Below are 24,856 nucleotides of genomic sequence, written 5' to 3'. Positions count from 1 at the left end.
AGTTAACAGTGCAAATTGCATGGCAGGAAATGCTATGAAAGAATGGTGTAAAGCAAATAGTATCATCCTTTCACTGTATGAATTCCTGGTTTGCCTGTGCTTTTGTAATGTATACAGTTGATATCCCTTTGAGTGGGGTGCAAAGGCTAGCAGGAATTAGCTGGTTAATTGTTTCTTTCAGCATAAGAACTGAGTACCATTAAATAAAAATACTAGGAGAGAGGTTAAAAAGAGTGAAAGGTGGTTGCCCTCCATGTAATGATATTTGGCACTCCTTGACATAGTGTTGTTTGAGTAGAAGATTACATGGATTTCAGAGGAGACAGGATAAGTGCTGAGAACATCCACTACATACTACAGTATAGCCAAACCACAACAGGCTAAGAACAGTAAATCCAGGAAAGTATTCCAGAGAAGTATTGTGCCTTCTTGCTCTGGACATGCCTTCTGGGTGTCCAGTTATTGGCTGCTGTTGAAAACTGGTAGCCTAGATGGTTCCTTGGCTTGAACCAGATCAGCTGTTCTTATGTCATTTTGGTGTTCCTTGGGGCTACACTTGAGGATCCTTGAACTAGAACCAATCCTAGACCAATCCTAGTCACTTATGACTCATCATTTAAAAACAAAGAGGTACATTCTCCAAACTCCAGGTGTATCTGGAGGTATGTCCTGGATGCACAAGAATTTGCTCAAAACCTCCCTAGGTGCCTACATTCATTTTGTGATCAATCCTTCTGTAAAGCATAAATATTCCACACATTTTTCCCTGCATGAGAGAGCACTTGCCTTCACCCCAGTGTGAAACTGCACACTCAAATGCTTTTCCTGTTTCCTCTTCCTCCCTCTTTCAGTTAAATTTGGAACACAATAGGTTGGTTAAAACTATAAGGAAAACCTCCCGAATGCTATCTTAATGTATGGGTTTTTACCATGCAGCTGTTTATCTTCTGCTAAGAGGAAACTATAAATGTATTTTTAATGCCAGGAGCTGGGCTTAAAATGCCATTACTTATCTGGTGGGAATAGATTGGAAAATTAGTAAGCAATTAGATCAGTAGGCAAATACATTTTGCTTAATATTGTAAGTCTCATGGGCCTTTCAAATATCCTGTTAGCATCACCTGTTCTTAACTCACAACTTTTAAAGCTTTGCCCTTAAACAGCAGTGTGACTATGAAAGGGAAAATTTTCTTTATATTTTTAATTTTTTATGAGTTAATTTTAATTAAAAAACCCCAACTTGGTTTCTCCAAGGGAAACAGAGATGTACTGGGAACACTAAGCTTTTCTTGGAGAAAATTTCTTCTTGCAGATAACCATCTTGAAAAAGGCCTTAGCTGGGATAACAGAACATGTGGGTCTTGTTCTGATCTTTTGAACTTGCTTGAATTATGTCCTTAGCAAACACCAATGATGTATTTGTTTATAATTACTTATTTTTCTTCCTTCATTTAGACTTCTGTGAGTCATCTGTCGTGTCACATAGACACCACTCTTTAAAAATGGGGGAAATGGAGGAATTATAGACTTTCTTCTTTCAAATGTTAAGGCCAGTCCTTGAGAACACTGAAGAAAAGAGCCTGTCCTCTTCAACGGTACAAGAGGAGTGTCCCATCATTCCTTGTCTGCCAAAAGTTCACTTTGAATCCATGGTAGCATAAGAACTCTCATAGTCCAGGCACTACAGAACCTGGGGAGCTCCATGGACTTCATTACAGTTGCTGTGCCACAAGCAAGACCTTATTTTCTAAAATTCAGGCTTTCTACTTCACCAGTACAACTTTCTGCACTTGAGTAACCAGTGAAGTCTGCAGGCACTTTGCCTGAGACATCAGTGGGAGTTTTTGCTGGCATTAGAGCTGCCCATAGGAAGCAAACTGAGGCTGAATTTTATTAGTGCTAACTAGTTGGTTATCATATTTCCTCTTGTGTGGTGTGAATCATTCCATCTCTTCATATAACTGCTAAGGACAGATGGCATTTAAAGCTGTGTCTGCAGCTGTTTTCTTGAAAATTGGCTGTATTTATCTCTCTGGAAAAAAAAAAGCTAAGATAATAAAGATAATTTTCCTGTTGCTTGTAAACCTTGCGGAAGTTGAAGCGATTTCCATTTTTTTACATGTCACTTTTTTTTACTGTGTGTCATTGGAGACAATTTAATCAGGTGTTTCAGTCCATCCCTGTTGACAGGAATTTCTCTGAACTGCTGTAGAGGAAAACATCAAGACTGACCCTTAAAGCATGTACATTGTTTTTCAGGAGAACTGAAGCAGAACATGGAAATTCACTTTTTAAAAATCAATGTGACTTTTTGCCAGAATTATTATATTCAGAGAATGCCTTTGAACCTTTTAAGGGGTTGCACTCTCCTCTGCATGGTGCAGTTCTGTGAACAAAAATAGAGGGAAACATGAGCACACCATCAGTAAGGAAGACAGAGTTGATTTCTACATGTAGCATTTTGTCTGTGCATATGAAAATTGACATCATGGTGTTGGAATGTTGACCATGTTTTGCATTTTGCTAGCTGCTCTTACTGGAAAGCATGTGTTTCAAAGGGAGTTTTCAATTTTTATAAGTCTTTGCTTCCATAATAGCCCAACCTTATTTTGAATGTGGACTTCAGCTATGAATAAAATTTAACTCATGAAGTAAGATTTCTCTGGCCACAATATGTGAATGAATTATGCAAACATTAGCCAGTAATGTGCATGTCTGGATCAGAACAGTCAAAGCCAACCTTTAGGTTCCACTGTAACCACTCAACATTGTCTTACTCTGTTCAAGAATGCCTTACTCTGAGACCAGGTTTACTGGGTTCTGAGAATCTCCTCTCAAGAAAAGCTGCCATATGCATGGGGAAAGCTTAGCTGGCTGCACAGAGCCAGCACATTGTGGGAAATTTTCACTAATGTGCTTTCTTAGCTCCAGATGGGTCTGTAAAACAAGGGAGCTGAGAAATGAAGAAAACAGACTAGCAGCAGTGAAAAAGTGGCACTAGTCCTTCATCTGGAGAGTAATCATCCAGATAAAATTGGCAAAATTCAATTAGATTATCTTTCAGTAGTGGGCTAGACTCTCTCTTCAACCTTCATAATCCAATTAATTTTCCCAGAGTTTCAGGGTTGTGTACTCTGTAGAAAGTTGGCAACCCAAGTTTCCCATGTCATCAACTCTATCCAGTCTCCTGAGAAAGAGTTTTCTAGTACAACATCCTTGCACCTGCTAGCTCTTCCCCAGCTCTTCTCAAAATCACTTTGCTCTGAACACCTTCATGAAATTATTCCACGTTGCTGAAGCAGTTTCCTGACTTGTGTAATAATGTGATTCCTTAGCTGACAGGAGACAGGTCCAGTTCCATCAACCTGTCCTTGTGATGAAGGACCCATTTCTTTTGATATTTTCAGTGTCTAAGATGGGTCGGCTTGAAAGACTTAGACATCTAAATTATTGTGAGAAATTGCATCTGCGTTTCAAGTGAAATCAAAATTGCCTAGTACCTGTCAAAGAGTATGTGTCTTTGTCTGTAGAGAAAAGCTAGCACATTTTTTCACAAGGGGCATTTAACAACCTTAGAAAAATACACCTCCCCGTTTTAGCTGGTGGTGTGCAATGTTGAAAGCCTCAATTCACTGCTGAGTTAGAGCATGGGTCAAGAAAAATGAGCAACGATGCTTCGTGTTGAAGGGTGATGCAGCTTGCTAGGCTTGAACTGTGGCTTGCAGTGTCATGATTGGCCTTGTAAAATAGGAGTCTGCTTGCCTGATCTGCCTTTTGTGTTGGACCTGACTCTTTTAATGAAGGAACTTAGAAGAAAATCCTGTTCAGAGCTGCGTAATTAATATCAGATAGGTCAGAAATAATATATGGAGCACTTGAGTCAAAATAAAATTTACATTTATAGGGACATGCTTAATTCTAATGGATCTTGCTTTCAGAAACTGTTGTATACTGTGGAGGCATTTGCCATGAAACTTGTCAAGTTTTGTTGATACTAGTTAACTTCTGTTCAGCTTTTAAAATGCTGGTGTAGCATTTTAAAATGGGAGGGATGCCCTAGCAGCTAGTGCAGTTTCTGTGGGCTGTTAGTACCAGAGGATCTCTGCTGCAGTAGTGATTTTTTCCTCTGGATTTCCATGAGGGTTGATGTGGTACTCAGCTCTTCCCTAAGGCTCTTTAACTCCAAGGACCTCTCAGTGGGATCAGTCCTGGCCACTCCAGAGGGCACATAAAGCTCACATTTTTCAGAGACATCTATACTGAATCACAAGGCTCTCACCTATCTGATATTTTCCTGTATCTTGGTAATGTATACTTTTTGTAATTGACCAACTGCAAAACTTTAATGATTATTGTCAATATTTAATCAGAACATTTCCACATAACCAGTTATATTTACACCTCAAATGTTCAATTATTAATTATCATGATAGCTACCTATGACTTTGATTGCTTATTTCTAGAATCCAATTTCAAGTATAGCAAGAACTGTGCAAGCTTTATTGTTAGGGGTGAAATTTAAACTTTATTGGGATTAAGTGTCTAATAGTATAATTTGCTGCATATGTTGCAAATACAAGTTGCTATGAATAGATCCTCTGTAGAAAAAAAAAGCGCATTTGATATGTTATGTATGGACTTAAATCCAATATGTTGTTATCTTTAACTAAAGGAAATTAGAAGAAGAGATTTACAGAGAAGGGTTTATTCTATTAACTTTAATTTCTTTAAAACATTTCTCCACTGAAGTTGAATTTGGTTTCTGTATTTTGACTTTGTTTAAAATATGCTGTACATAACTTCCCCTGTTCCTTGAATATTATTCTGAAAATAGTACAAACTGGCTGTTTTTCATGCACATGAGAAGAGAAAAACACGATTAGCAGTAGTAGATGGATTATTTATTTAAGTGGGGTGCCCTGATTTTCTGTTTGTCCACTCATCACTTGAGGATTTAAGCTTTCCTTTCACATAACTAAAATTTTTAATGTGATTTTTATACTCTGTAAAGAACTGGGAGAAAGATTCTCCCTTTTGTGCATGTCTTCAGCCCCCAGCCTCCCAGGAAACAGTAGTACAGAACACATTGATTTAGAATAGGTATTGGTTTGGATTCTTATGGCTTTCAGCAGTTTGGAATAATTCTGTGTTTGTAAATGGCAGGAATGAAGGGTTTTGGCCTATTTTGAGATTTAGAGACCATATTAAATCTTGGCATAGGCATTTTGACTTGGAGATTTAGTTATTGTCCCATACTTCCTTTTAAAGTGTGTAGCTGATTCTTCAAGGGTTTTATATAAGTAGGTAATCAGGTGCTTTTTTCTTGAGAAATTGGTTGTATTTTTTTTGATAGAACAATTTGCAGTCAGCTCCTTTCTCTGTTATTAAAGCTGAAGTCACATAAAATGAGGGAAATCACTGCATGTATCGTCTTAACCCCAAGAAATAAAAAGCATACAGGGAAGGGGCAAGTCTCATTCAGTCATTTTTGTACGTTTTTCTGCAAGAGGGCAACAAATTTTAGACCTTGTGTGGATGTGTAGGATTCCATTCAGCCTTTCCACCAAGAGCTATAAAAAGCTTGTATAAAGGCACAGAATAATTGCAGCCTGAGTCAGGCCAACAAGTTGGCTTTTTTCACTATAATCAGGATAAAAGAACGTCTTTCTTGGCCGAAAGGACTGGGCTCTGAAATAGAGATGTTCTGGACTGATAATTCCAAGTACAGCCAAACTTGCAGAGAAATACACAGGTTAAGATTTATATTTGGGGCTTGTTATTTAAAATGGATGCCATTTAGGCTTCTTATAATAGCATTTTATTCTGTGTAGGGTGCAGAGGAAGCCAGGCCTGTAAAAAGTGCAAATGAAAATAGGATTACTGCCACTGATAACTTCAGCACAGCTTAACAGCCAGAGTGAGACTTATTGTCTGCAATCTGCAAAGCGGTGGAGAATGTGGAGAGATGTATAATTATGCAGGATAAGAATAAACCAACCGAATCTGTAAGATCACAGTATTTCACACCACTGCAAAGTCACTAGATGGTGAAGGTTCTAGTTTAAGTAGTTTCTAGTGTCAGGGTTGTCTTTAATCTGAGGAGTCATAGACACATAGGGCAAAAGGAATCTTCTGCAATTAAATAAAAGGGTGGATGAATTTATTTCCCTGCCTTTGCACAGTCCATTGTTCTTGGATTCTGTCTGTATTTTGAAAAGTCTTAGAATGCTAAAGACAAACATATGAGACTCTGGAACCATGCTAAAGCTTTAGATACTGAACTGTTAGCATTGGCCTCCGTGCTCACATTAGCTTGTACTGGCAAACTAAGAGCTGACTGTGGATAAGAAAATTCAGGGGAGGTTATTGCCACAGATCCTTCCAAAAGTGCTCAGGAATAGTTGAAAAATATTCTCTAGGAATAGTGCCCTTCTGTAAATCTTTAAAATTAAACTATGCTGTCAAGAATTCTGTTTTACCTTATGTGCAAATGGTAGTGGTAAAAGAGCAGCTTCTAGATATACAAGAATAGGTGATTTTGCACCATTGGTTAGATATGAGGTATATACTGGGGACTCAGCATTTCCCCTTGACCTTGCTGTTTTTAAGAGTAGTGAGCAGAGCATCCTCGTCCTATAAGAGACATGACAGCTTTTCAAAAGACAAGGCCAAGTGGACTAACCAAGATTCTGTGTTCTCTTTTAGAATTCAGTATATAAAAGCTGTTTTTGAAAAGCTTTTCCTTGGTAGTTATTCTACTTCTGAGAAAAACAGTGGTGTTTTCCCCTTTGCTGAAGCTGGGGAGGCTGAATGACTCACCTTCTAAAGGATGTCTGTGGCACTTAGAGCTAATTGCTCATTTTACATGCAAGACAAATGTGTTAGGAGATTTGATTGTACCAGCAGCAACAATAAGAGTCTGTCTCTCCGCAGCCTTTGCTATACTGCTCGAAGGCAGGAGTGCTTTTCAGTAGCTTAACTACAGCCTCTGCTTAGTGTTCAGCTGTGTATCTAAGCTGCTGGTAGATTCAGTGAAATGCCAGTAACTAGGTATATGCTGAAAAGTTATCACCTCCTGCAGTTAGATTCTTCAAATTGCTGGTAAAGAGAGGGAAGCAAGACCACCTATCTTACTATCCATCTGCTATGCCATTGTAAACTCCAATGTGATATTCTGAAGGAGTAAAATTATTCTGTTAAATTTCCTGTAGAAAGATAATCATTATTGGAAAGTAGTGCATAACTTATGACATGTCTCAGTTCATCTGTCCTGGGAGCTATCCATTGTACATACACATCTGCTTCTGTACACCCACACAGGATGGGAAGATATTCTTCCACAGGAAGGTCTTCCGTTCCCTCAGTATGCAGGTGGTATGTATTGGCAAATCACATATTGTGGATATGGTAGCCAAGTTCCCAGAGTAATGCACAGAGTGAAGCAATTTGCTCAACTTCAGCTGCTCAAATGAGAATACAGGATGAGTGACTAGGAATACAATCACATGGCCCATCTTTCAGTGTTCTTTGTGATAACTGTTTTGATCACTTATCCTTGCTACTGGTTGCATCTGAAATATTGACCATTAGAAGAATAAAAATGGCGTGTTAATGAGTTCAGTCACAGGAAAAACACTTAGTGCTTGAAATACTTAGAGAAAATGCAGAGCATTTAATAGGACGTCATACATTTTTAAATTCCACACCACTAGATAATGTCTTGCTTTTGAATTATAGATGTTCTTCAGTTCTGTGCACTTTTTACCTTTTTTTTGTTCATTTAATCTCTTTCTGTAACACTAAATCATTTTAAACTTGTTTAATGACGTTTCTTTGCTGGACATGGAAGATGGTTGATGAAGTTGTAGCGTTGAAACTATCCTGATTAGAGCAGACATCCTGTTCTGAATTAGCAGTTTCTATTTTCATTGTATGTCTGACTTGCTCAGCTGTGTCTTTTAACATTTCAGCAATTCTGGTTCATTCAGAGGATTTATTTAGTTCTTTCCAGCAGCAGAGCCTGTGTTTATCTTTTCTCACCTCAGCAAGAGCCCTTTCCCCTTCACCATATCAGTCCTCCAGTATTACTGTACACATTGTATAGGAGAACAAAAATGAGAGTCATTAAACTAATGACCATTAGTCTTAGCAGTGGTCAGTGAACAGATGCCTGCAGTGCCTGTCATGTGAGCTTTTAATTGCTCTGGGTTTGGCTGCTAAAGCACAGTTATCTAAGTGGTGGCTTATTCGTGAGTGTACATGTGAAATGCTGTCAGTTAATGCTTGCAAGTGAATTGTGACCAGAAAGTGGACAATCTTCAGATTAGTGGTATGTCCTCTTTTGTTGTTACATTATTTGCTTTTTGTTCAGTTATTAACCCTTTTCTAGTCAGCATTTAATTTTTAATGCTGGAGGGTGTGTCTGGCTGGGTACAACACACAGTTAAAACTTTGCCCTGCTTGAGATGCTTTCACTGGCAAGAGAGAAAGACAAAATGCACTTGCACAACCACCTATTGTCTGCCCCCCAAAATGAGAGGAAACTAGAAGATGGATGGATTGTAAATATCCAGACTGGCATCACTGGACTGAGGGAATAGTTAAGCTGAGATTTAAGTGTGGCTAAATCAGAGTGCTTGGAGAAGTGAGTTGCAGTGTTTGCACAATGGGCCTCGGTCTGGGAAAGCATTTCAGCAGCAGCAGATCAGATGAGAATGGTGAAGACACTGAAACTCAGTGACAATAATCTCAAAGTGGAACGAGATGCGAATAAGACAAAAGTAATCTCTTAGGGAAAAATGATTTACTAGGAAGTAGCATGCTTTTGCCTGGTGGTTGGTGCATTGGTATTCCTGATACTAGTAAAGCACAAAAAGCTTAAAACCTCTAGAGTATTTGCAGAAATGCATGTGAGACTTAGAGACTGCGTGCTATGAACAGTTTCTTTCGGGAATTTCTTTTTAAAATCATGCTGAAACAGGTGTGCATACGTGGAGGGCACTTGGCTGAAAGGCATTCACCTCATGTGCCTTATTAATAGCCTTAAACCAACATTCCTACAGCAGAGCCATGACCATTTAACTGCTTCCTTATTGTGAAAATGTGCCTGACCGAGTCAGTGTGCAAGGCTGCTCAGTCCATAAACCCTGCAAAGGGACTTATTGCAATGGAGAGAGAAGAGTAGACGAAGAACTGGATTAATATCACTAAAATTATCAGGAGTGGTGGAAAACTAACAGTGGAAAAATCATGATTTCCTCACCATGTGTTAGATGCATTCATGAGCTGAGCTGTTGTAAATCCTAAGTTACCCTGGGAGTGAACATCTGGCTGTGGCATTCTCTGCAGTCTGGTTTCTTTCAGGTGAGAAAGGATTCGTCAGCTGAAGGTAACAGGGAGGAGAACCATTTTGATTATTTACACTCATTCAGGGTGGTCTGTCTTTGTGACTAGAATTTTGGGATACACTCCCCTCCCCAGCCCCTCTTTGAAGAAATATTGACAAAATGATAACAGGAATTCTCAGTGCTCCACCGAAAAAGGTGGATGAAGAGCAGTGTTAGTCCAAGCTATCCTATGGTACTTAGAAGACTATTTGAGAGTCTCATTCATTGAGAAGCTTAGTGATGGTAGATGCTGATTATCAAACCTTTCTATCTTCCTGATCTGTCAGAGTTGCTTAGCTGCATGCTCTTTGGGTTCTATTTGACTTTGGGATATTTGATCTTCAAAACAGTTGTACCAAAGATGTATTTTCCTGTAAAGAAGTAATTCCATTTCTTGGTGGCTGAGAGTTTCCCTGTTTTGGGGTTTATTTCTATTAGGAGAATTTGTCGTAATTTACAGTAGCAAAGCAATTCCATCCATTTCATCTACCTGTTTAGCTCATGGTAAACACCACACTGTTGCTGATGACAACATTGTATAAACTATTCAATGAAGAAAAATTACTAGTGCTAGGGCAGCTTTATTTTTAGGCTGAATACTTGCCAGTTTTTGCCTGCCACCTGAATCAGAAGCAGATGTACAGAGGCTGAAGACAAGGAGAAAACTCCCTGTCATTAGCAATGAAAAGCAAAGCAATGCCCTGCAATATATGATAAAGAGTTATTGTTCAGCCTTCCCCACATGACAAAAGTCTCTGAATTTAATTGCACTTGTGAACAACTTCCATGTCAAAATCTTCAATATTTAGCTCTGAAGTGTATAGTGGTTTAGGATTCCTTTTTTTGTTCCCCTAAGTGCCGTGGTTTTAATACGATTCCATCACCCCACACATTTCCCTTCTTTGTGTTTTCATTATGCAACTGGAATTCTCTTAAAATTCTGGATCCGCCACTAGTTTTAGCAGGTGTTTGGCTTCTGAGTGCCAGAGGTTTTTTCTTTATGCAGCTTATGGATGAGAATTTCACTGCCCTTAGGCACAATTTCAACTGAAGTATATGAAAAGCATGTTACTGTGTCAGTTCAAATTATATCACTATTAAAGAAAAAACTCAAAAGGAAATTAAATATAAATAATCATACTAACATAATATAACATGAATAACATTAAGGCTATAATTTAAATTAAAAAGAATCGGGAAAATCTGAGTCAGGAGTCCCATGTCCTTCTCAGCCAGACTCTCCTGAGAGCAGCCATTGTAAATGAGGATAATGACAACTTTGAGTCATATGAGATCTTGTGATGAATAGTACTATAATGCTGGAGTATATAAGAACTAAGTGTGTTTTTTAGCTCTGCATGATATACTGTATAGGAACTAAGTATTGTGTGAAATCTTGCATCCTGCTTTCTCTCATCATTAGCCTGTTTAACTGATAGTGGCTCACATTTTTTTTTGCAGTACCCAACGGTGTCCTAGGTCCTGTTCAGCTCACATATAAATATATGAATTTCTAACCACTTCTATTGCTTTCCTTGATGTCTTTAGACCTGCATGTAGAAAAGTTGGTCATATGCAAGTGAGGGTGTTGTTCCTTAAATCCTGAATCCTGATGTCTCACCGATGTGGACATGTCACTGTGACCAAATGAAAACAAAGAGGCATTTTGCAAGTGCTGTGCAGAACTGCTAACACACTGGTGCCATGAAGTTTCACTGCACAGAAGTTTTATGTTAGTTTTTAGAAAGTTTTTTGTGTAGATGCAACTTCTGGTTACTTGGGAGCACTCACACCTTACTTGTAACCTTTCTTTAGCATTATTAGAGCACTTAACTTGTCTGGATGCTGGGAGAGGGGTGAGAAGGAAGTAATTTATTAGAAAAAGGTGATGTTACTCTGGCAAGCCTATTAGGTGCTACTTATCTCACTTGGAAAAGATTAGGCTTCTGCAGCTCATAGCCTGCTACAGCCTCTTGTTCATCTCATGAGTCCCCTAGTCACCAATGTTTTGTGGTCTTAATGAATGAGTACTCATTAGGTCTGTGTTCATGTGTGGCCTGCTGAAGCTGCTAAGGTGTCTTTATCCCTCCGTGATGTTCACTCAGGGAAGGAATGACACTATATCCTTTCTCCTTTCTTTTTGTTCTCTTTCGCTCCTTAAGCGATGTGAATCTTCATTCAGTGCATGTGTTGATTTGTTGGGCTTTGTATTCTGCTGCCTCTGACAGTGATCCTACATAGCATTTGTCATGGTTTAACCCCAGGCAGCAGCCAAGCCCCATGCAGCCTCTTGCTCACTCCCCCACCAGCTGTATGGGGGAGAGAAAAAGAAGGATAAAAGCTAGAAAAACTCATGGGTTGAGATAAAGACAGTTTAATAGAGAAAGCAAAACAAGGAATTAATTCACTGCTTCCCATGGGCAGGAGCTGTTTAACCATCTCTGGGGGAGCAGGGCCCCAGCACGTTTAGTAGTTACTTGGGAAGACAAATGCCATCACTCCAAACATCCTCCCTTCATCCTTCTTCCTCCCACTTTATATGCTGAGCATGATGTCCTATGGTATGGAATATCTGTTTGGGTCACCTGTCCCAGCTGTGTTTCCTCCCAAGCTCCCATGCACCTCCAACTTTCTTGCCAGCATGGCAGTACAGAAAGCAGAAAAGGCCTTGGCTCTGTGTAAGCTCTGCTCAGCAACAACATAAACATCTCCATATTATCAACCCTGTTCTCAGCACAAATCCAAAACATAGCCCTGCACCAGCCACTGGGAAGAAAGTTAATTCTACCCCAGCCCAAACCAGCACAGCCTTAAGCTATGCTTCTTTCTTTCCTTTCTTATATAAATCTGCTGTTCCTCAAAGATTGTGCTTCCAGGCTCCTCCAGTATGTTATTGGACCTGCAGTCATGGTCATAGACAAGCAAGATTGTCTGTTTCCTGCAAATCTGAGTCTAGTTGTCAGCAGCTTGTCAGTTTGACAAAAATGAATCTTTCCCCACATGGTGTTCATGATAAAGAACACTAACAAAATGTCCTGGTTTTGGCTGCATGGAGTTATTTTTTAATCTGGTAGCTGGTATAGTGCCGTATTTTGGATTCAGGATGAGACTAATATTGATTATTTTGATTGTTGCTCAGCAGTGCTTTTACAAGGAGGTTGAGTGTGCACACGAAGCTGAGAGGAGGCACAGCCAGGACCACTGACTCTAACTGGCCAGAGGGATGACCCATACTGTATAGCATCAATGAACAATAAAACTGGGGGAAGTTGGCCAGGGATTGGTGCTGCTGCTCAGGAACTAGCTGGGCATCAGTCAGCAGGTGATGAGCAGTCACACTGTGCATTTTACAAGGAGGTTGAGTGTGCACACGAAGCTGAGAGGAGGCACAGCCAGGACCACTGACTCTAACTGGCCAGAGGGATGACCCATACTGTATAGCATCAATGAACAATAAAACTGGGGGAAGTTGGCCAGGGATTGGTGCTGCTGCTCAGGAACTAGCTGGGCATCAGTCAGCAGGTGATGAGCAGTCACACTGTGCATGTTTCACTGGGCATCAGTCAGCAAGTGATGAGCAGTCACACTGTGCCTCACTTGTTTCATAGATTCTTTTATCATCACCATTATTATTATTTTCATTTTTTGTCCTGTTAAGCAGTCTTTATCTCAAGCCAAGGGTTTTACCTCTTTTCTGATTCTCTCCCCCATCCCACTGTGGGGTCAGTGAAGGAATGGCTGTGTGGTGTTCAGCTGCCTATCAGGTTAAACCACAACACAGAACTTTAAAAAATATTACAGATTATCCTAGTTTCTTTGCTGAGGATGCTCATAGTACTTTTGCAGCATATTTTTTTTCTGTGAGATCATAAGAACCCTTAGAAACTTTCAATAAGGAAAAGATAGAGTTCCATGAGAACATGCTCCAATAATGTTGAAAGGACTTGATTTATGACAAGAATTTTGCCAATTATTAGGTTACTAAATAAAGAATAAAAAGAGTTTTTTGTCTGGAATAGTGGAAAATATGGTGAAAGAAGGGATAAAAAAATCTCTTTAGATTTCTGTCTTGCAAGACTTTAAAAAGAGGTTTTATTGAAATAGTATTTTCTGTGTCATTTTCAGATTTTTAAATGAGCTATTCCTTCCCTTTCACTGTTGTCAGCACAGAGGAGAGTTGATAAATATTTGAGTAAAGATTCAGTCTTAAATAAAAAAATGAAAACATCTCCCAACCACTTCCCTGACCCCAAAGCACAAGACTCATAGAACATGAAGGTAGAATCTTCGCTCACCAGTATAGTATATGTTTTACATATATATGCTATAAAATTGCTTTTATGTTGGATCTAGGCATTGCTATGTCCATTCCCCCAAGGCCAAACTAAAGACTTAGGGAAATAATTGGGTATTGCATATTTTGAAAGCAGAATCTGTTCCACAGTCACTAACTTTCTGACAATAATTGGAAATGAACTGCTCTAGGGTTATCTTGTCTGAGTGCTGAATTTTTCCCCTTGGCTCTTACTTATACAAAGCTACAGAGAAGTGAGTATGCAGTGCTCTTCACAGACCTATTAAGTGTTATATTGCAAGGGATGTTGTCCTGCTGCAGATGTATTTGGAACCTGGTACTGTAAGGATGTTGGTGGGAACTCTGCCATGGATATCACTGGGAGCAACTTCAGTCTGAGAGTGCAGCTCATTTTAGAGCAAATATTAGGCACATCAAATCAATCCTTTGGAAAGAAGGTAGAGTCTGCCTAACACAGAGTTTAGAAGAAAGAAAACTCCAAGGTTCATATTTCTTTTAGAAATATGAAATAGAATTGATATTTAAACTGGGGTTTGAAATTAAATGAGATTTTGGCTCAATACTACTGCAGCCTTTCAGTGAAACGTTTAATCTTCTAGCCAGACAATAGTAAGAGAAAACATAAGTAGTTGTTGCTAAATATCCAAAAACTTAATCACTAGTATAAATTTTAGAAGGTACAGAAAAATATTTCGAAATGTGTTGATCTCAGTCTGCAGTCCAAGCTATGCCAAAGAAAATGTATTTACATTTAATCAAGAAAAATGAGGGTGGAAATGTCCTTTTGAAAAGACTGAAAGATAGTATCTTAATTTAAAACCAAAATTATCTCTATTATTCTTCCTGTTTCAGTATTGGCTTAAAGTTGTGCAAACCTACAGCCTGAAGAAAGGTTTAGACTGAGCACTATTGTTCTGGTGACGTGATCTTAAGCACATTCCAGTCACTGGAATGACTCCGAGTGCTTGAATGGGCGCAGGATGGTTTGAGCAGCAGAGATGATGTAGGCAGCTGCTTTCTTGCAGCTGTGAATATGATTATAGTTGCAGCATAAATTCAGTTTTCAATAGTAGACACTGTTCAAACAATAGCTGAACTATCAGTTTCTAAGTTGCTTGCTGACAGCTTTTTACTGGGTCAGACATAGGTGGTTTGTACAAAATACTTATGAATTGTCTTTTGCTTATCTTTGCATGTATCTTAACTTACAGGCACATTTTCCCAAGCTTGTTTTATTTCTACCTGTTCTAACAGGTCTAGAATGAGAGATGAGTGGAAAAATAATTAGATTTGGGCTTAAATCAGACATGTCTTAAGTCAGCTTTTAGCTAATACAGAGCATGCAAAACAGAGGAACAATCTGAGTCTCACACTCGAGTTCTGCCCCTGGAAGAACTTTTGATTCAATCTTTTAGATTGTCTTGTTGTCTTACTAGTGACTTCCCTGATGAAATCTGACAGCTGAGTTCAGTGTTTCAGGTCTCTTTTATAAAGAAGTGCTTGGCTTCAGTTCAGCCCAGTCCTCTTTCGTTTTTCTAGGAGAAATGACATTTATACTTTAATTCTGATTTGAAATGCTGGCCTCTTAGTTTAATGTTAATAATTAAATAATTGGCCTGGTCTGCAGAACTGCTGAGCTGCTGGCAGCTTCTCTGGAAACTCAGTTCACTTGCAGGGTCTTTAAATGTTTCAGAGAGTCTAGCATTAGGAAGCTGTTTTTGTAGATCTTGGCCATGACAAAAGCTAATCCGATTCTTCTAGATATTTATTCATCGGGATTTCTTGTTCTGGAGATATCTGAAGTTTTGAACTGTTCATGTGCCATTGTTTATCTGCTAGCTCACTTTTTCACGTTGTGATGAAGCTGCAGTGCTATCTAACATTTTTTGTATTGGAGTTCTTGAAAATCCATTAAACTGAGCTGCTACTTAGCTGGTATATTACTTCCCTGGGGCGTAAATCATATGCTGCAGCAGCTAACGAGACAGATATTTAGCTTGAATTAATGGGAAGGCAGGCATTTTGGTATGTGATTGGACTTGCTGTGCATATTAATCTGGCAAACGTGTATTTACAAGTCATTAAGAATGCAGGTAGTTTTTCTCATTTTATTTGCTTTCCCCACCTTTTATTCTCACCACCACCCCACCCCTCCCCCCCAAACCAGTAATTTTGGAAACGAACACTCTCAAGATCCTGCCCATTTTCTGCTTCCAACCAGAACTAATAAAAGAGCCACAAAACTGTGGAAACAAACTGCCTTCACTGTGCTGGTCTTTTCTTTATAGAGTTTACTTTGGGCAGGATAGTGCTGTTGTGCATAACTATAAAGCTTGAGGTGATTGGACCTCTTATCTTCTGTATATTTCTCTTTTTAAAAAAAGATATTGAGGAAGTTTCAGGAAAAACATGGTGCTTTGTCATCTTTTGCATTTAAAGTGGATAATTTTGAAGTTTTCATCTTCATTGCACCAAACAGTTTGTTCTCATTATGCTCACCATTTCAACAAGCACATAGGCTTACTTAGGGAATGACTGATTTAAGTTTAGGTAATGCTGATTTGTGTTTAGTGCACATAACTTTTCTCTTAATGTGGTTCGTGGTGCCAGAAACTCCAAAACTAGGTGCCTCTGTACCTAAAATATTAGGGTTTTATTTCTAATTATGTTCAAGTCATTTCTTTGAGACATTCCATCTCTGTTTTCTCATCTTCTTGACCTTCACAACTCAGATTAGCAGAAAGCTTTCATTCTAAAGCTGTGGCTGTTTATATATAAATATGGAACAATTACTTTCCAGTGTCCTGGTGGCAATGATTAAATAGAACAGTGGCATGTTATTACGAGATTTAGTTGAACTTTGTCACAGCCTTTGTATCAAATTATCTCCAAGAATTGTAGACTAAACTACATTTTTTTAATTTATCTGAAATTACAATAACAGTTTAAATCCTTGGATGAAATTGTTAATCTGTAACTTGGAAGGAATGATCAATGATGAATATTTGTAATTTTTAGTCATAGGAAAACTCTACAGTTTAGTAATTGCCCTGATTTGCTAATTACAAGTGAGCTGGATGGCAATAGTTAATACGAGTCCTGGGTATTGAGGGGAAAAAAAGAGCAGTTAAAGCACTTTGTGTTGTATGGTAGTTTCAGAATGTGCTAATGGGATTCCTTTTGTCAAACTGAACCAGAAGCTGTGCCTCAGCAGCACACCTACTGTGCTCAGTACTAAGAGACACTCGGTCCATAGGATCAGCTAAAGCTAGTTTAAAATAAGCCTCTCTCCTTTGTATGTGCTGTGTGGGCATACAGTCCTGCACACCTCTTTTCTCTGCAGATTCAGTCCTACCCAGCCATGCTGCTTGCTATGTCAGCATTGGTTGGGGAGAACTCAGTAACCATTCCTTGTACACTCATTAATAATATAAAATAGAAAATCCTCAAATCCAAGAACTCCAGCTCGGGCAGATGCTTCTAGTCAGTAATATAGAGAGCAATGAAACTGGGCAGCAGTAAAAATGACAACACGCAGCTCTTGTTGGACAGAGATCTGAAAAACAGAGGCTTGGATATAAGCTATTCATTGTGTCTTCTGCAACTGAAATGGAAGAGTAATTGGGTCTTTAAGCACTAAAGTGGGGAGTGATGAGTGGGGAAGCAAACACAACCTGAGATCAAAGCTGTGTGCAGAGCATAAGCCTTTGAATAAAACCCATGCCATTTCACACTTCCCAGGACCTACATGCATTATCTGCTTATCAGGATAGTTTTCCTTGATCACAGAGCTAGAATAATGTACCATGCAAGACCTTATTTTTTCAGTTTCTGACTAACAATTTACATGTTCTAATCAACTGGTACCTAAAAAGAATTTCAAACACTGACTTTTAAATTTTCTCTTTGTCAGTAGGTAGTACGCACTTTGCTGCTACACGATCTATTAATTTCAATGAATTTTATGTAGTGATTATTATTGTACCTGGTTTGGCTACATTATCACCTTCTACTGTCTTCATATGCTTAAGAAGATCATAAAAACTGCTTTAAAATGCCTGTTCTAAATCTTAAGTGTACGTGTAACTTGACACATCTAACTTAAAGCTATTGAGATTAAACTGGCCATTAAACAGACTTAAAACACTAGCATGAAATGTAATTGTTTTCTGAAACTTGCACTTACAGTCTTTACTTTAAAACAGGAATTTATATCAGATTAGCTAAGTTATTCAGAGATGATCCCAAATATACTATAAACCCACAGGCTGTTGAAATTTGAATTACGTCTAAGCCAAAGTGCCCATAGAAATATAAAAGCCTCGTAAGGAACATTGGTAGATTCCTCAGTGGGGAATAAAGTGGACTAAGTGAAAACATTACATTTTGTGTTCAGTACAATGTATGAATGAAAGTGCATTGGGCACATGCAGCATATTTGAAGGGTCTTATGTCTACAGGGGAAATAGTATTTTTCTGCTGCTTTGATGACTGGATTAAAAAAAGTTTGTTGAGCATTTGAAGCTGTGATTTTTTTAAAAATTAACTTCCTGATTTGGGTTGTTTACCAGATGTAATTACTTGGCTTCAAGATCGGTTTGCCATGACAACTCAGAGTGTATTCTTAGTAGCTTTTTTATTCTTAATTAAATGCTTTGCTGTATTCTTCCTTACTTGAGTTATACTAGACAGGTAGCACTACCTATTGCTGTATCAGTTTCCATTGTAACCTCCTGTGTAACCTTATAAAACATCTATCATTTCACACTGAATTTTTCCATGCTTGGAAGCCAGATTTTGCTTGCCTGAATCTATCAAACATTCTTCTGCTTCTCCAGTGCCTGGCTGCTCATTCACTTTTAACAAGAGAACTGAATGTGTGTTAGAAGCCCTTAGTTTTTCTTGTCAATGTTTATCAAATTGTTATTTTGGCTTCAAATGCTAGCATCTCTCATGTTCAAAGCATAATGCTGATTAATGCCCAGAGACTTTCTATTGTAAATGTTTAACTTAGAAAGAGGAGAAACACAAGCAAGTTAATCGCTACATATCCTACAATAAATTTCTTTATGGGAAATTAGGCAACAGTGTGATAGATTTCTCCAAGAAATGTGGTGGAGTAATTCTGACTCTCTTCTGTCCCTAAATTAGGCAGCTCTTTGAAAAATATTGTTATAAATCACTAGCACTTAATAATATTCTTTTCCAAAGTATTTTACAAGTATAAACTAAGCTTTACAGTACTCCATTAATACAGGTCAGGAGGTTTTGAAATTGCTTTACACCTGGGGAAACTGAGGTAGAAATGTTAAGTACTTTAACCCAGGCCACCTGAGATTTAGAATGCATATCTCTTATCCATTAGTCTGGTGCTGAAATCATAGGATTACATCATTGCCATATTCCCTCACATAGGATCTGTCGATAGCCCATTGAAACCAGTAGGGAAAAATGCCAGATTATGTCAACCAGTCTCATGTCTGGGTTAGACTTCACATGTCACAGCTTGTGTCTGTGGCAGCCAGCTCAGATTCAGGGGGAAGCATAGCCATGGACCTCTCTTGGTGGCCTTACAGGGAAACTGTAGCTATCAAATGTAGATTTATTCTCCATATTTTATTATTAAGTTCTGCATAAATAAAGTCAGTTGGCTAAAGTGTACAAGTGAGACCTCTGCTGCAATAAGCTCTATAGAAATGTCATGGTAATATGATGTGAATGTGAATTACTCTTATGTAGGCCTGATGAAGAAATCCTCTTTCAAATCTTGTTCGGTCTTGCATGCTGAAATATGACCTTTACCCTAGTCTAGACATGTCCTTTGCAAGCTATTTCTAGTTTATATGAAGATTGCTTGATTTAAAACAAGGATGTTAATCTGTTGCTGTCACGAACGATGGGGTTTGCAGTTGGAGAAGCTGACAGCTTCTTTGCAGAACAGAGTAAGCAAAAGCATCATAAGCTTCTGCAGCCCCATCCTGCAAATGACATGCCATCTGCTTTTTATGAGAGGAGTCGTGAGCTTCAAAAAGTGAACTTACTGCAAGAGAGAAACTGCAGAAGGTCTTGCCCTCCTTTTCCACCACAAACTGATTAAATTAAGTAGATTAGTTTTGAAATCTTTATAGTTATCTGGCACTGAGGTTACACACCTATATTTGGTACAGTTCTAGCCAAAAGCCTAGAAACTGGGCGATGGCAATTGCTGACTTGCATGTAAAATTGTTGTGGGTATGTCAAAATATAACATGCAGGTTAATTAGATCCCTGTTCGCTGACTCATAGGGAAATGTCCAGCAATAACTTGTACATTTCAGGCCTTTTTTCTCTTCCCTGAAAGGTTTCAACCTTTAGGAAGGTAATTTTTGTCTTTTACATTTTCTTCCCTATCACAGCTGGACTTAATGTTCCGCATTAAAAAGGTGATTGTTTCTTTTCTTAGACAGGGCAAACCAATTGGCTTCTCAGGGCAGAGATATAGTAGGAATAAAGGCAGAGTCTGCAGTATGTTTTGCTACATATCAGGGCTGCTTTAGACCTACAGTGTAATGACAGGGTGTTCACCCAGCATGTGCTGAGCGTATCGAGCACGTTTCAGGCATCTTGAGATTATGAACAGGCAGAGATCTGCTAAGCAAAAGCCATTTTCTAATCAGGGCCCAGGTGTCAGGCAGCCCAGTCAGACACTGGCTATGATTCTGACAGAATTAGCTCCCCTGCAGCTTGAAATGGCCCTTCTTTCTCTCCCAGCCTGTTCACAAATGCTCTTCACTAATTGTGAATAACATGCTGAATTAATAGGGACCACTGCCTGGTGTTCAAACCACTCATTCCCACTCCCTTCCCATTTTGTCCTTGCAGTAATATCTTCCTGCAAGATAATTTGTAGTTCCATGGCTTCATAGGTTACCCTACTGGACTAGATGAGCCTGCAAGGTGTCTTCCAAGCTGAGTTAGTCTATGATTCTCTGTCTTTGTATCTTCCTGTAAAAGTATTTATTATTTAACCAAAAAATATTTAACCAAAAGCCAGTTATCTGCAGCAGCCAGTAACTGCTTAGTGAAGTTTATAAGGAAAAAAAGAAAGTGTAATGTTGTTTTTCCAGTGTCTTTGAGCAGTGATGGTTGATAAACCAGAGATGGTCTCTTTTAGTTTAATAGATGATTCTATGATTGAGACATCTTGTTTGGTTTTGGAGCCCTGAAAGCATTTGGCTTGTCCTCATCACAGATCTCTGCAGCAATGTATATACCCAGAAATACTCTGCCTGAAAACACAGCTTTTTTTTTTTCCCCAAAAAAAGTTCATGTCTAGTCTTTGTAATTATATGCATAGAGTTTTTTAAACATTTTGCTTGTGTTTGTAGTAGCTGTAATGTGACCTTTCTGAATTTCTTGCAGACAAGAGCAGAGCAATCCCAAGGTGCATACTTCTTGCCTGAGTTTGCACTTTCTCCTCAGGGGAGCTTTCTTGAGGACACCACGGGGGAACAATTCCTCACTTACCGTTATGATGACCAGGTCAGTATTCCATCTGTGAAAGTGATAGAGATTGTCACATTTATGTAACTCTGAGATACAGATCACTGTGAAACAGATTAAGATAGACTGTGTGTTATCTAGTGAAGGCACATCAGATTTATAGCAAATTCAACTCTGAAACACTCAACAAAGTGAAAATTGAAGCACTTAATTGCAGAAATTATAAATAAAACCACTCGTGGAAAACATAGGACAAAGGCAGCAATATTTCAGTGATGTATTAATAGATGTTTAGAGTTGTATCAGCAAAATGTGTAGCATTAGGAGTGATTGTTCTTTCTCTGAATTGTTTGACTTGTCCTAAACTGTTTTATCTCATGGAAAAATCAGTGTGAGGCAGATCTTGCATTTTCCAGGTTGTGAAAAGTCACCACATTGCATTTGTTTCTTTATAATTCACCCAACCTTCCCTTATGAAAACTTCATGAACTAATGCAAAGTGTAATAATGGATGGAGCAGTGTTTAGAAAGCAACAAATTATGTATTTGAAAGTCAAAAATCTTTAATGCTTTCTCCAGACTCATAGAAACTTTATGTTAAACATGGAATATAGATATAAATGTAAAGAAAGCAACATGAAAGAAATGCTGTTAATCTTGGCAAGAGATCTAAAGTAAACCTAGGAAATGTGTGGCGTGCTGTGGAAATTTACTCATAACACAATGTGTTCCAGGAATCAGTTGAACTTGACATCAAAACTGTCTGAATTACATTCATAGACACTTACAGTACGTTTCTTAATGTAAGAGGAGGGAATTTGTTAGGAAACACTCCCTGTAGAACTGAGAGAAGAGCCAAATTTCTCTGCATCACAAGGTATGGTTCTGTTGGTGATTGGCAGTTTTATTTTGAAAGATGAGCTCCTTTCAGGAGCTACTTTGAGAAAGTAATTTCCTCATCGCTACTCTAAAGAGAAAAAAAGAACTGATATGCTCAGTTTGAAGATTAAATAAACTCTTCTTTTTAGGAAGGCAAAAGGAAGCAGAAGAGATGCAATAGAAAGTGTGCTGAGCTACTGTAAATTATTTGAATTTAGTTTAAATGTTTCCAATAATTCATACTTTTGCTACCCTAGAAGGTCTTGATTATCAACAGAAAAGGTACTTGGATAAGATGTTCCCTGAACCAAACACCTGGGAATGCAATAACTTACAGGACAGTAAAATGCAGCTGCAACACAGGCTGCATTTAATGACAGTAGTTGAAAAACACTATGAAGGTTATATGCTTTGATCAAAATAGTTTCCATTTATAATGGAGCACATTTTAGAGAAGATGATAAATCAAATATAACAGAGGCTTAGTCTGAATCTTTGACTAGACTGTTTGGACTATGTGAATAACATAGCTGATTAAAAAACAAACAAAATGAATCCCTCTCAAAAAAACCTTCAAATACCAGCACAGTCTATACAGAAGCCAGTTCCAAGCTCAATTCCATTTGATGGAAAGAATTCCTTTTGATGGAAAGTTTTCCATTAATTCCGTTGGGATCTGAATTGGATGTAGGATATGGCCAGCTTCTGTTCTTTCATAAATGTGATTTAGTTTGAAGCCTGCTCTTCCCAGACACTTAGTGAGCAGTATGAAATTAGGTTTGAATTCTTGGAACTGAAAATGGTACTGAAACATCAGAATGCTGAAAATAAAAGCAACTGTATTAGTAGTAGTTTCTTTTGAAAGGAAATTCAGTGCCTAAGCATTATTTATTAAAAATTATAACTATATTGAACGCAGATGGGAACAGAGCTATGTCTCTAGCTTACCTTCCTGCGAGTAAACCAGGAATTCTTTGGTGAATAGAAAGATTATTCTCCTTGATTTTCTAGGTCATTAATCATGGATTTTTGATAATGTTCAGTTATAATTACACTTGTGCTGAAGTGGTCAAACTGGGCCAGAAAACTTGAGTTTTTCTTGCTTTCTGTGTTTCAGTCTATTCTTTTATGTGAAATTTCCAAGTAGGAATGGAAGGAAGTCTTAAACCAGAGGGTATAAGATTATAATCAGAATCTCCTGAATTTTTGTAAGCTGGTATGGATTGGTTTGATGTGTGGTAGCTATGTTGAGGATATGCAAGTAAATAAGAAGAGGAATGTATGTAAATTGAATTCCATTTTTAACCTATGCACACAGAAATGAAATCAGAACAGGAAGGTTGCCACATAAATAAAAAAATGCAGCAGCATCTTCTCACACACCTTAATTCAGTTTGAACAATTCACTTCCTATCTTGTCTGACTGTGAGAGAGTGCTGGCCTGTGGGAAATACATTCCTTCCTTTTCCCTGGACACCACAATTGTCCTGTGGGTATCCCTACACAGTCCTGCTGTTTCTATACAACTCAAGTTACATTAATGTTGTTGAAAATTGAAAAAGTGAAATAACCTTGTACACTTGACCCCAACAAAACAAGAGACCAGTCTGATCTGCTCTCCTGTGGAAATCATACCTCGTTCTGTGTCCATGGAAGGGAGCAGGATAGATAATGGGGTGAGAGGTTTGTGAGAATCTGGCATGGAGGTAGGAGAAGGTGGGTCACAACCTCTGTTCTTTTGGCTAGCCAGTGTTGAGACACTTGCAGGAAAAGTGATCCTTCTATATCTTCCCAAGTGTGCCCTTTTCCCCTTTGCACTGTTCCTTATAGCCAGGCCAATAAAATTTCCAGTTTGTTGGGGTAGATGGATATTGTTTTTATATAGCAGCATCATCATGATGATGATCCAAGATTAGTTTCCTTACATCCTCCAAACACAGGAATGTTTCAAAGGGGTTTTCTTTGGCTGTTGTGTGTGATATTTTTCAAGCAAGGAGCCAGTTTAATCAGAATCATTCATTCCTTTGTTAGTAAGTAAGCTCAGTAAAATAGAACTAGCTGTTACTTAAATATTCGAAAGTATTTGCTATCTGAAAAGACAAGCTTACAGTTTGAAATGGAAGATGAGTAAATATTAATGGGAACACACTGTACTCTGCTCTAGCCCAGCAAAATTACATATGGATTCATGTTGTACATGTAAGATAGTACATTTTGTTCTGGTTTAATCTGGCAGGACTGTGCTCTCATTTTTGTACAGGATTGCAGTAACCCCTTTGCATATTCTGTTGCTATGTGTGTACTTAAGAATTACATGCAGATGAAATTCTTTGGCTAGATCTTTTTTAAATTTCAGTGAATATCTTTTTTTTACTGCTTCTATGACTGTAGAACAAAATACCTTATGAGACCTGATGCTGCCTCCCTGATTCACTGGGGTGACATCTGTGCTGAATGGTACATTATAGTTTTGACACATTTATTGCTTTATCTTCAGGGAAAAAGCAAAACAGTGATTTAAAGAAAATAGTTTTGAAGGATCCCAAAGAACAGAAATGTGGAAATGTTTAAACTGACTTCTATGACTGTAGAACAAAATACCTTATGAGACCTGATGCTGCCTCCCTGATTCACTGGGGTGACATCTGTGCTGAATGGTACATTATAGTTTTGACACATTTATTGCTTTATCTTCAGGGAAAAAGCAAAACAGTGATTTAAAGAAAATAGTTTTGAAGGATCCCAAAGAACAGAAATGTGGAAATGTTTAAACTGAACATTTTTGGCTCCCCCA

At 38.3% G+C, this 24,856-nt stretch overlaps 1 protein-coding gene across 1 annotated transcript in view; it reads left to right on the top strand.

Moving 5' to 3' along the window:
- Positions 1-24,856, top strand: part of ADAMTSL1 (ADAMTS-like 1) — a 175,773-nt gene that overhangs the window by 7,676 nt on the left and 143,241 nt on the right. Inside the window, exon 2 of the mRNA XM_009071781.1 lies at positions 21,103-21,222. Within this exon, the coding sequence (XP_009070029.1) occupies positions 21,103-21,222 (120 nt within the window). The remainder of the gene's footprint in view (positions 1-21,102; positions 21,223-24,856) is intronic.

The sequence above is a fragment of the Acanthisitta chloris genome, unplaced genomic scaffold, assembly GCF_000695815.1.
Source record: "Acanthisitta chloris isolate BGI_N310 unplaced genomic scaffold, ASM69581v1 scaffold9873, whole genome shotgun sequence".
Taxonomy (NCBI): Eukaryota; Metazoa; Chordata; class Aves; order Passeriformes; family Acanthisittidae; genus Acanthisitta; species Acanthisitta chloris.
Note: the sequence above shows the minus strand (reverse complement) of the source record. Positions and strands in the feature narration are given on the sequence as shown.